We start from the raw sequence: 13,836 nt of genomic DNA on the forward strand, positions 1-13,836 counted from the left end.
AACCTCTAACAATGACAAAGAATTTACTGCACAGTAACTCCTGCCAAAAACCCAGGGATAGGCTAGGTTAGTTCATTTGTAGTTCCTTTAAATAATCTAAACAATAATCCTAGAATTAAGTACAAGGTATCACACTCACCTAGACCGCTGACATATTCAATTGCTTCCGAGTATTTGAGCACAGCTTCTCCAAACTGTCCACTCTTAAATAACTCGTTTCCTTCACTTTTTAGTTTTGCTGCAGCAGGAGGAAGTGAAGTAGAACTGCCACCACCAGCCGACTGAGAGCCTGCTCCGTGCGATCTGCAGATCTCAGCTTCAGGGCTTTCACTCTTTTGATCGCTGCATAAATAGCCATTAACTTCACCTTCATGGTCTGACAAATGCTTTTGCGGTTTTTTCTCTGATGTGCCTTCTTTTAATCTGCTCTCAGTAGATTCCTTCTGCTTCTGTGTCTCTCTATCCTCCGCCTTACTGCCACCGCCTTTGCTATGAAACTTTCTGTGCGCGTTCCCCATGTCAGCCTCCTCCGCAGCCGCCACCCCTCCGACTGGCAAGCCAATTTCTACGAGGAAGTTAATGAGCTGAGTTAGAGCTTGCATCATCAGAAGGAACTATCGTCCTGGCAAAAGAGGGGTGTACAGCCAAAGAACAGGGTACCAAATCCTCCAGGCATCCTAACGTTACCACGATTTATTTGCTTCAGAAAACACTGCCAAGAACACAGAAGAAAAATCCTACTTACAAGTAATTTGCAATTATTACTGAGCAGGTATTACTACGAAATCTCATTTCTCCTTGCTGGGTACATTGTAAACCCCTGTTCTGTCGTGTCAGAATGGTACAGAGTTCACCTTGAAATTAACTCTTTAAATACTGGCTAGTACAATACTGATGCTTTGATTTTCCATGGCCAAATCAAAATGCTTGCATGTTAAAATTAGAACACACAGCTAACAAACCAGTAACGTTGCACACTTCAAAACTCCCTCAAATACAACATAGAAAAGGAGGGGTAAAAGCTTATAAATCATTCTCGAAAAGGTTTCATTTAAACATGATGTCAAAAAGCCTTTTATAGAGAGTTCTGATAATTCACTTTTTGCTACTATTTATTACTAATTTAATTAGAAAAAAACATACAATAAGGGTTTCAGATATTGACACATATAATTCCTTATTCACCGAATCCTTCACAGACTACCACCAGGGTTTTCAAATATAGGTTGCAGCAGAAAGTCTGACTCTCGATACTACCAGTCACGCAACAGCAACCCTGTGTTTCGGTACTATTAATTAAGATGCTGGGTTTTCACCTTCCCTCAACTTGATGTGCTCATCTGCCCAACATAATTTTTTGATCACTTCAGATATTGGAGACATGCTTCCAATTGACTCGAACTAAACTTCTGAAGTTGACTGAATATGGATGAACTCCAGATTGTTCCAGAATACAGAAATTATTTTTTTTAATGCACAAAGTGTTACTGAAGTCAAACTGAACAGGATGGGAAAGCATACTATTTTTAAAAACAAAAGATTCTCAGAGGCTACAGACAAAAGCTCCAACTGCATCCGTCCCAGTTGTGGTCTCTGTTTTGAAATACCATGTTTAATAACAAGTTTATAGTCGACAGTAAGGACCAATGAGAGGATAAATCTATCCACGCAGACATTTTTATAAAATGTAATTTATTTATATTTGAGACCTCTATACAACCATCCAACAAATTTTGCAGTGCCAAATATGCCAAAAAGGTTTAAAGTCTATTTGGTAGGGTGGATGAGGGTAAAAGACCAGCTGGGCAGATGAATGAAGACCATAGTACTTAATAATAATTTCCTTAGGATACATGCTAAAATACTTTTACTTTACATCTACCAAAACAGAGAATACTGTGTGTACCTTCTACTGAAAAAAAAGAAAAAGGGAAAAAGAATTTTAAATGTCACAGACAAACAAGCGATGGGACAAGTTTTTATAAAAAAAATGCTACAGCAAAACACTCTTGAAGATCATCCCAACTACTCAAGACAAAGCAAGAAAGGCAGATAATGTGTGATGTGAATGTGACTGTCATTAATGTGAATGTAATTTCCTGAATACAGGAGAAAATTTCCTGAAGATGAAGTGCCCAGAACTAACCCTGGATTAAAATGGAAACATTTATAGCATTTGGAGTCCCCTTGAAAATAAGAATACCCATAGCTAACTTGCTTAGCTGTCAGGTTACATTAATCGCCTAAATATTTCTGGACTGAGTAAACACCATGCGCAAAATTGTACATACATATTTCTCAAATCTAATTCTCAGTGCCTTTCAGTTTCAGTATTTATAACATAACAATATTCCTCTTTTGGTCCCTATGGAGAAATGTATTCATGACAGCAGTATTCTGGGCTTTGCCTTAAAAAAAAATAAAATATCAGCACTTGTGAACTTTTCAAAGAAAAAAAAACAACAAACAAAACAAAACAAAAAAGATCTAGATACATTATAAATTCCAAATGAAAGTTAGAGAAAGGTACTGAAACGTATGGATAGGATTTGCATTGTTGTAAACAAATACAAACTAGAAAGAATTTTAATTCATGTTCATACTAAAATAATGAGCTTAAAATGGAAGGACTGTCATAAAACAAAAAGCTACTGAATACTCCAAAGAGAATATTTGAAGCATTTTTTTTGTAATGGATAACTTAATCTTTAATTTAAAATTAATTTCCAGTTACACAAAGTATTTATCCTCCAGAAGCATGGCATAAAAATAGCGACGGCAGAATTAAAAGCAACATATCTAAGTTCAGTTCACAATGACCTTGCCTATTATGAAGCCAGGAAACATTCTCAACTCTTTTATCCACTCTGGACTATCTACATATGAAGGCAACTGGAATGGTCCAAATCGCCACAGATTAATTTTTAATAATTTAAAATAATGTTTTACTTTTGTGCTACACACAGTCAGCAAATACCTGTATTGTATTATGTGTTCTTGGTTTAGCTGACTGAGATTGTAGTTGGATTGTTCTGAGCCAGAACATATAATGAACAGACTTCTCAAATAACCCCGACCTCTGACTGCTTAGGAGCAGTCTGTGTTCATAAAGAATGAAAAAAGATTTACTGGTCAGCATTTAAACTGACACTGTAACTGAGGGTTTTTCTTAACTTCAGGATATGCATCACCAACGCAATTCTAGATTTAATTTTCAATGCTGTTTCTTTTAACATTATCTAAATTTGCATATTACAAGCTTGCAATGGAGCCTAAAAGCCACAGGAGGTTGGGCTCCATTGTGCTAGATGCTGTACAAATCAATTATGAGAGCTCCTTCTTCAGAGAATTTAAAACTCTAAAAATCAAAAATAGCACATGAACAAGCACACTGAAAAGAGGATCAAGGAATACAGATTAAGTATTATATTGGATAACAGGGTGACCAAATGTCCTCATACAAGACCTCATCAATAAGGCTTCTAACCATAAGGAGAACAGAGTGAATTATTCAAGGCTACGATGGCAAAGAAACTTCCTATTCCAATAAAATTCTGGTCACAGAGATTACTACAAATTAAGAATTGCATAGGTGTGAAATTATGTATGGCATAAAGGCCAGGTAAGTGAGGATACAGAGCAGCCAGTAAGCATTAACCACCTGGTAACATCTCAATTATCCCAGAGCTTCAGTGGTAGAGGAGAGCAGAAAGCAATACCAGGAATGACAAAAATACAACAGCAAGCACAACTGATTGCTTAAGTAGGGAAGAGCTCTAATTTCTAATTGTCTCCTACCCAATATGCTTTGCTTCTCAACAAATCAGAAACTTCAAAATGCTAATCTAAGACCTTACTCACTGTTCTCTGTGAAATGCCATGAAACATTCACACATATGTTGAATAATTACCTGTAACATCAAATAAATGTTCCACTACTCCACATGGAATAATTCAAGAACAAATAAAAATATAAAGAGGAAGGATCCAGATTTATCTGGATAAAACATTTTCATAAAACATGTTTAGAAAATCAACAAGAGAAAAGAGTGTAATCAATGCCTATTTGTTTTGGAAGGCTGTAAATCAGTCATTATGATGACAGCTCTGTTTATTTAAGGGCAGGAAGCACATTACTTGAGAGAAACCATGAATCATGGTCAAGACCAGTTGAGAACACTGTGCATAATTCATCAAGGATGTAGAGAGTTTTCATACCTATTCAGCTCCTAACAACTTTCCCAAAAAAGGATGATCTAGTGAAAGAAAACAAAGTCACAAGATAGCAGAGCAATATAAGGAGATGATCTTCAGTCTAACAGTGGTTCCAAATCACAATATTGTCATGTTCGATGACAAAAACCTTAATTTGGTGTCATCAAGTAGAAAACAGACCGGAAAAAAAAAAATCACAAAATAATTCTCTGTAGCCAACTGCTGTGGCATCAAGTTAGTTTAATACCACATAGGTAGTGAAACTAGAATTCAGATGAAGGAAACACAAAGGAAAAAGAGGTGCTCTGATGCTTCTACACCAAGTGTCAGTGTGCCAAGCCAGCAATCTCAAGGTGTACAAACCAGCAGGGCGCATATGAAAATAAAAAATATATATGTCCTGAATTGGGAAGAAGGTCTCATCCAGAAGAATATTCTCTTCACCTCTAAGTGTAATAAATAAACCATGCACAAAGAAAACACTCTCTAGGCAACATCTTTTCCCATGGTCAACTCGGAAAACTTAGCTTTGTTTGTTACAAGGTTTCTTGTATGTGTTTGAAGTACATATTTTAAAGAGAGATGTATTGTCAACTTCAGCAATAACAGGTTGGGAAATAATAATTTCAACGCTAGCTTAGACTTCATTTGTTTAAATGCTCTTTTTTATGAATAAATATTTACTGAATTTCAGAACTGTTTACTACAATATTTTTAAAATTATTGTTACAGATCAAGCAAATACCACACAATTCAGCAAATTCTTATGAATTAAAAGGGGCTATTTAAAATATATTTATCTTTAAACCATATTTATCAGTTGAGATTACAAGTTCTATAAACACATCAAAATATCAGGCACTTTGTCAGTACATACATGATTTTTAGTTTTTATAGTGCCTGAATACTGTTTTTTACAGTCTCTAGGACATAAGCAATTTTCTGTTTCTGTTGTACAAAAAGGATTTTATTTACTTTTGCTTTCAGAGACATAGAAGATGAAGAGAGACTACAATCTTTATTTAGACTGTTTTGTTTCAAGCTGAGAAATCAACTCTTCAGAGCTAAAGAAAAAAAATATTTTGTTGTTTTTCTTCCAACTTCTGAATTATTAGTTTAGTAGGAATGCGTGAGGCTTATCAACTAGAATGTGAAAAAAATGTGACTACATGACTGGACGACATGGAGTACTGGACTGACTGCGACTACATGACTAGATATATAGAGAAGACATACAAGACACGTAGTCTACTTATTGCTATTAGGTTCACAGACCATATCAGACGAGATTTATTCAATAACTGACTCTGTATTTTTTCCACTTGTACTTTAAAACACAGAGTAATCTATGAAGATGCTTGCCTCCTAAATCTCAAAAATACTTAGGTATATCAGGTGAACACATATGGACAATCCTCCCTATATTTAAAAGCTCAACCTTTCATCAACAGAATGAGAGTCTTCCTATGGAGCTAGAAGGCATTTAGTCATCTAGCTCCTGGTGGAAAGCAACCCCAAATTAACTAATAGTTAAGGCTAGGGACATGTTGCTTCCTTTCTTCCAGGGTTTTAGCTGAAGAGACTTAGTGGATACCTACTGATTTTGAAAAATGTATTTTCCTTCAATTTGTGTGCAAATAATGCATTATTAAGTCATACATGTACAGTCTAACATTCTCAATTAAGTTGGAAAAGCCACAGACTGATTTACTTTCAAGATAACTACACAGGCTAGGGAAAACACAGAAGCCACAGTTGTCGTCCCACATTACCTTAAGGAACCAACAGAAAGGAGAAAGGGTGGAAATCAACCCAGGGATGTTACTGTGTTGCAGGTTGGAGCCCAGACACGCAGTGGAATCTAAAAGCAACCTGCCAGTGCAAGCCTTGATAGCCCCTGCTGCCTCACTTCCTCCTACAAGTAATGTACTCTCATTAGGCCTGTAGCTTCATCTCAGCAGTCTCACAGTTAGTCACACACTCATCCATGAATGGGAGTTGCATTTCAATTACTTGTAAAATACATACAGAACAAAAATTACATGTTGTTTATCTCTAATACATACTTTTGGAGCACACAGATGATCTCTTACATGGAAAACAAACAAAAAAAGCATGATAGTTTTCAAAACAAACAACAACAACAAATGAAATTACCTGCCACTTGATCATTTTTACACCCTTTGATCCAATCAAGGGAGGACTAATGCAGAAGAAGTCATGGTGGGAAGGCAGGAGAGCTGTGCAAGAGAAAGAGCTAAGGAACACAAAATGTTCTCTAACATCAGAAGAAATTCCCAACTGGGTCTCCATCAAAGGATAGGTATAAAATTACACAGAAGAGAGGGAAGTAGGTGATTTATTGCAACATTTTCTATCTGTCTCTGTTATACCCTTTGTAGAAATAATTCCAAAGATGCATAATAAAACCGGATTCTAAGTTTTCACACACCGATCTACTTTAAGTAGTGAATGCAATTTTAGTCTTCAAACAGGCAAAATTCTATGCAAGCAGATATGGATGAATTGTGTGAATAAATATTGCAATATCAAAGGCAATGATTTTTTCATCAGGTTAAAAATAAATAGGAAATTACATGACATTACTTTTATCTCCACTGGTTCTGTCATGTTCTTCTCTATTTTCCCGTCTTTCTTCATCACCTTCTGCATCCTCTATATCTTGAATAAGTATTCTTTTTCCTTTGCCTTGACTCTCTGATGCAGGTTTTAAACCTTTTAGTTTCTTTTCTATCTCTAGCAGATTTTTCTGTAATAAAGAAAAAACAGCAATAGCAGAAGCCTTTTTCTATAAGTATATAAATGGTAATTTATATACAGAAAATACATTCTGTTAAATAATCCACGTAAGATCCTGAAGACTATTGAGATAAATGTTACCAATATATAAACAGCGAAAATAAACATGACTTTTCCAAGAGTCAGTATCAAAACCAAGATTAACACTCAACTGTCTCTTAGAAACTCAGAAGATATCACACAAATAAGTAATTTTCTTGAAGGAACTGCTTAAGCAAAAAAAATTAAAAGGAAAAAAACTAGATTGTACTGTTGTGATATCTGGCATGGTCTACTCAGAAGAGACATGTAGAAAACAGGCTCTTTCCAGAATCTCTGAAAAAAATCTATAATCAGTTTATCAAAACTTATGCTATAGAGAATTTGGTATCTGGTGGAGGAATGTAACTGATAGAACTAGAACCAAAAGAGGCAACAACTTCTTAGCAGCGTAGCAGAAGGACACTGTTGAATAATGAAAAGGTTTGCTGCTCTTGTAAGAAATGCAAATTAGATGATCAAACAGCCTCTCATTCCATAAACATTTTTTGATTACTCAAAAGAAAACCTCCAATTGCACTTCACACTTTCAGAGCAGAGTAAGACACACCCAACATTATGCACTAGTCTGAATTTAATTCAATGCTGTACAAGGAAGTGCCATTTCAGTACTCACTTCCTCAAGAAAAAGGTAAAACCAGAGCAGGGACAAGCAAAGATTCATGTGGACAAAGTACCTTGAAGAATTCCAGTTGCTGACAAGCAATTTACCTTTATTTTAGTGACTCTGCACATAAACATTCACTCTGCATGTAAATACATTCATATTTAGCTCAGGAGGGTTTTGAGGATCCTCCAAGCAAAGAGTAACTCAAAAAATGCCCTGCCAAGCAGTCTGTCACCTCTAGATGTCTCAGCCAAGGCATAATAGCTGGCACAGATAAGGACAAAGTACAGACATCTGCTTTCAGCTACAGAAGCATTGCTCAGCAAAGCTACTAATGTATCTGGATCTCTGGAAGAGCATCCTTGAATAAGTATCTTATGTCTGGTTTGTCAACACTGTGACAACACACAGACTCACAAGCTATTTAGTGGTTCAGTCTTAAAAAAAAAAAACAAACTCAAAAGCTCTTTTAGAACTCAAATTAAGACAGGTGTTTAAAAAGAAAGAAAAGGGGGTGGGGAACCAAGCAGGCAGCTTGATTCCTTGGTTGGTGTAGAACTTGGGAACTATTCTGGACAGGAACCTAGCTCCAAGAACACCCTAAATGGGACAAATGCTGTGTGTGGTGCATTTGACGTAACAGGCTTGGACCTCTCTCACTGGTGCAGGCAATAGCAGTGATCAACTCCACATAAAGAAATAGCCATCAGCAAGCTGCTAGCAGCTCAAAACGTGCCAAAAATAAGATCTGAATAGAATTCAGGTGATGAGGCAATTGCACAGCATCCAGAAGTCATACGTAAAAAAACTGGGAGGGTAACAGTATGATGGACTCATAATTAACAGGCAAAGAGCAGTTTAGTATCAGAATTGCCTAGTACTGAAGATTCTTAGGACATGTAGAATCCAAATGCAAGGACTGGATCCTAATCCACAAAACATCCCTAAGAAGATACCAATGAAATTACACGAACCAATCGTCTCCTAAATAGCGGAAGTAATAGTAGTACAAGGACCACATCCTGACCCCGCGTTTCCAAAGAAAACATCCAGCTTTCTTAGACCCAAAATTGGCTAAGAAGGGTCCAGATTCATCAGAAGGCATGAAAGGTTCTTCATTCTAGCCTGAAGGTGAGAAATCAGGCTGAAGTGAGGACAGAACCCAGATCCTCTCATTTTGGGTTAACTTTGCAATAAAAACTTGGCATCTCTTTTGAATTTTTCTTGTGGATTATGTGTCAAACTTAAATACACCTATCCCAATGGATCTCTTTGAGAGAAACTTCCAAATAACTTTGGTCAGCTAAGACACTAATATTGTAAGCATGTTCAGCAGCAAAATTTTAGGCACCTAAATTACGTTAATAAAGATGACTTGAGTGCCTACAGGTTCTCACAATTAAGTAGTGAACAGAAGTTCTGGTCATGTTCAGGTACCTGATTTCCACCACAGGCACCTATATGGTCTTGGGAAACTGATCACTGGCACAATAAGATCGAGCGTGTCCTCAAAACTCATATTCAAATCAAACAATATAAACTGTACTCACTTTAAGCTACAACTGCATGCAAACTTTTTCTAGTCATATTCATCTGAATTATCTTTACCTTAGCTATAGCGTTTTCTGGTTCAACACATAATACTTTCGTCAGATCCTCTATAGCTGCCTGGTAATTCTGCAGTTGATTGTGTACAGTGGCACGGCGCATCAGAGCTACAGAGGAACATAGTATATTATTTATGTATATGAAGCATAAAGCAGATAACACACTATTCTTCTAGGCATATTAAGCATAAAAGAGTTTTTAAAATTCTGCATTTACTGCATAATGACTCTGTATTAGTAATAGCTATTCTCTTGATATTTTTTAATGATGTAATTTCACACGACGCCTTTTGGGATAGCAATCATGAATTGTGAAGCATTTTTTCATATTTTTCCAATTTTCTGCCTCCTGCCATTCAAATATAGTTAGCTACATTCAAGCCCTTGCTTTTAGAAAAGCTTAGATCAGCAACTTTCATTGTTTTCATGTCACTTAAGGTAATTAATACTTTTGTGGGTATTATGGAAACAGTGCACTGCATGAATACAAGAGGGCTTATAGTCATCATATTAAAAAAATAACAGTTAGCCCCATGGTACTGTATAAGAATACACATTACAGATCAACAGGATGGACTGCATAAAACTTCCCTGACCCCCCAAATGCTATTAGACTTACTTTGGGGAGCTACTCAGTTTTCTTCTTTATACTTGGACTTGATCTAAAGTTCAATGAAGTCAACTAACAACATGAATGGATATATGCCATTTTATTTTCTAGAAATAAAATAACACATAGAAGGGCAAGCTTATGTTCTACTTTACCTTTTACATTGCCAGGTTCCATATCTAGTACCTTCTCACAATCCTGCAAAGCATTGTCCCAGTCCTGAAGTTTGATTTCTGCTTGAGCTTTGTTGTTATATGCAGCTGCAGTGGGTATTACTGATATACTCCTGAAAAAATGGAGTATTGACCATGATAGGCTTATAGTTAGAAAACCTGAATGTAGAAATACTCCACTACTGGAAGCTGAAAACAGTATTATAACAATATTAATACTGATATTCCAACCACAATAATGGTTACAGACTCCTTCCTGTGAGACTAGAGGCAAGCATCCATCAACTAGATTTACCATCTTCAGAGTCCGTTACTTGCCAGGGCTTAGATCTGAAATGTTGCAGAGAAGATGCTACGGCTCATTTGTCCCTTAAACTAATACCTCTTGTGTCATCCACGTAGACTCAAATGAAACTGCCAAATGAAACCTTTGGAGTATCAAGAGTTAACTACAGAGCTCTGGAGGCTATGATGAAGACCATGGGGGGCCACACGAGCTTCTCCTTGACCTTGCTTGTAAAAGGGAAAGACTCAGGTAGCAGTGAATGAATCATCCAGCTCAATATCTGTCTGTGTGGCTGGTATTGCAGGCAGGGCTTTAGCTTCTATAACAACAGGATGGTCTCTGAGGAACAAAGACAACTGGGATCCATATGACAAAGTGGTGCAAGACAATCTTTGCCAACACCTTTGCTAACGTAGCAAGGAACGCTCTAAACTGTGGTCACTGAGAAGAGGGAGCAATAGGGAAGTGCTGGGGGGACAGCATGCTGGAAGAGACCCACACTTTGTGAAAAAAAGCATGACCAGAGGACCATCTCAAGTGCTTGTGCACAAATGCACAAAGCATGGGAAATAAAAAAGAATGAAAGGTCTGTGCAGCTATGATCTCAGTGAGACAACAGAGATATGGTGGGATAGTTTGCATGGCTGGAGTGCTGTGATGGAGGCATGCAGGCTCTTTAGAAAGAGTAGGAAGGTGAGGAGGAAGAGATACATACTAGTCTAAGCAGTGATTAAATGTATGAAGGTTTGTCTTGGAACAGGCAAGAGAAAATTTTTATTTTATTTTTTGTGTATGAAATACAACTGTGGACAGTTTTTATATTCATGATCATGTATTAAAATAAATAAAACCATCTTTCTTAAGGCTGCAAGTCAAGAACAAAAAAATGCACATCAAATGCCTCATTTTAAACAGCCTGTGCACTATGAATATCAATACCTTTGTGCACATATATACATCAACAATCTCCAGGTAAATTTTCATAAGCTGTTCTACAAAACCCTCCCTCCTTCAGTGACAGTATGAATGGTGCATCCTAAACATAAATCTGTTCAACATTTATTTTCTTGCTGTTTCACACAATTTATTCCTATTCATTATCTTCTCCATACTTCTCTGCACTGACCACAGACACATTAGCTTCCTCATGATTTTTTTTTAGGGTATCTCACCATAATATCACAGCCCATGAGTTATCATAACACTTCATCTCACAGTAGTACCATATCATTACCCTCAGTTTACACTGGTAATTAATACACCAAGATTCCCATATGCTCTCAATTTCTAAGTGACAACTTTGACACTTCTAGAACTCATGGGTTTTTTAAGTCCTTATAATTTCAAAGCACAGAGTTAAACATAACAATTGAGTTTCTTTTAACATCACTTCAGCATGTTAGGAGTCAGCACTTTTGCAAGTCAGACCTCTAGTGTCTCAAGATGGGTAGTCTGCAAACGAGAAACAAATGTTGGTCTCATGAAAATCCTGGTTTGCATACATGGCACTGTGTTTGAACAATGTGAAAAAGGTAAAAAAAAAGCCTACTTCTCCCAAGGTAGCATTCAGATACCTTAACTGAAATGCTATCCTTCTCTTCTCTTGTGCTCAATTCCGTTCACCTTTAACTCTTCTACTTTTGAAACAACTACAGCGGCGGTCCTGTAGCAACAACCTCTATTTATGTAAATGAAGCCAAAGTCTGAATGTAGCCCACCATGCGCTAAATTAGACAAGCAACCTGTAAGAGTCTCATATTTTTTTATATCCAGTGTTTATATACTTTTCTTCTGGACTGCTACTAATTACAGACAGTGTTATGATGAAGCTGCACACAATGATTTTTCTTTCTCGTAAGAAGAAGTTATTAAATCAATTTTACTTACTAATAATGGAGACAAGCCTACCAATATGATTAATTAGAATTCCTTTGTAATTAATTTAGTTTCTCAACACACCGCTTATCCTTTTATTTTTGTAAACTTGCCCTTGAATCTCAATGGTTTTGAAAAACCTGAAGAACTTTCTGACACTTGCAGATTGCATCCCATCACTATTTATCCACTTATCTTCCTGATAAATAAAAATAATTATCTGGATGCAACACTACTTTAAGTAGTCTTCTGCAAATCTTTCTGCCCTCTTGAAAATAATCTAATTGTCACTAGTTGCTTCAGTAAGAAAATGCTTTAATTACATTGCTTTAAAAACAATATTCACAAGTAACAGTTATTAAAATAAAAGAACACAACAGTATTTACCCACCGACTGTAATATGTCACTGCTTCCAAATAATCCCCAATGGCAAAGGCTTCATTTCCCTTTTCTTTTTCACGAGTAGCAATAAAAATCTTCTCTTTCACTGTCATGCCTAGAAAAAATATTCATACATAACTAACAACTTTCACAGATGCAGTCAAAACACTGTCAGCTAAAATAGTTTGAATGCCATCATCTGTATATTTTTTTTAAAGAATGTGGTTTACTAAAAGACAAATATGTACTTTATTTTCTATAATAAGAACCTAAATCCTTCTGATATACATATAATTCAGAACGCAAGATGAAAGCGGTTGGCTAACCTCTACCATTGATTTATAATAGCAGAACTATGCATTATTTCTTTACCTAGTGCTCTCAACCTAAACACAACATCAATATTTTAACTGATTATTAACACCAAGACTAGAATTTTTTCAATTATGGCTTCCGTTAACCTCCTAAGAACTTTTAGCACCTCTAGGGGCTGAAAAATAGACACTTTCACTTCTATAAATTGCTTTTCAATTTGTATTCACACTCTACACCACAGTATTATAACTAAAGAAAAATTATGTTTCTAAGAAATTACCAGTTGTGTCTATTTTCTTCTCGATTATAGGTAGACTTGGCCTACTAAAGAATCTTCCTTTTGAGTTATTTTCTTCACAGCCTTCATCAATTTTAGAACACTCCTTTTCCACATCGAACCTTAAATTAACAAAAACAACAAATTCAATAGTGCTGCGCAGCAAGACTCCTCTACTAATAGAAAGGCATACTATATTCCCATTATAAACTAAAGGAAAAAGAGGTTCAGACTGTGTTCAGTTAACCACGACTAGTAAGGAAAAAGATGTTTAGTCTTTCCTCCTTTCCTTGCGTTGTTTTTTGTGTGTGTGTGCTTCTCCTGCTTATATATTACCTCTTCTTCCTCCCTTCTGGTTAAAACCAAACCAAGAAAATGTCTGCCTCACCTCCTCACCATCCCACCCAAAAAGACGGGAAATTTAAGAAACAGTATCATCAGGCTCAATCCCAGCCCTATCGATCATCTCCATTAACCTTTGCCAAAATACTTAAGAAACAGCTTCAAAGCGATTAATACTGTAAAGGTGAGAGAAATTTAAAAATATTCACAGCACTTCCATGGCTACTCTGAAGCAGCTTTTGAAAACAGTTGTTAGGAATTTATATCAAATAAATATTGCTGCCATAG

At 36.3% G+C, this 13,836-nt stretch overlaps 1 protein-coding gene across 1 annotated transcript in view; it reads right to left on the reverse strand.

The window, feature by feature from the left end:
* SPAG1 (sperm associated antigen 1) overlaps positions 1-13,836 on the reverse strand; it is a 41,925-nt gene that overhangs the window by 17,016 nt on the left and 11,073 nt on the right. The window contains exons 6-11 of the mRNA XM_064442316.1: positions 13,210-13,328; positions 12,624-12,729; positions 10,054-10,184; positions 9,290-9,396; positions 6,823-6,985; positions 140-565 (exon numbers count right to left, since the gene is read on the reverse strand). Of these exons, the coding sequence (XP_064298386.1) occupies positions 140-565; positions 6,823-6,985; positions 9,290-9,396; positions 10,054-10,184; positions 12,624-12,729; positions 13,210-13,328 (1,052 nt within the window). The remainder of the gene's footprint in view (positions 1-139; positions 566-6,822; positions 6,986-9,289; positions 9,397-10,053; positions 10,185-12,623; positions 12,730-13,209; positions 13,329-13,836) is intronic.

The sequence above is a fragment of the Phalacrocorax carbo genome, chromosome 2 (genome assembly GCF_963921805.1).
Source record: "Phalacrocorax carbo chromosome 2, bPhaCar2.1, whole genome shotgun sequence".
Taxonomy (NCBI): domain Eukaryota; kingdom Metazoa; phylum Chordata; class Aves; order Suliformes; family Phalacrocoracidae; genus Phalacrocorax; species Phalacrocorax carbo.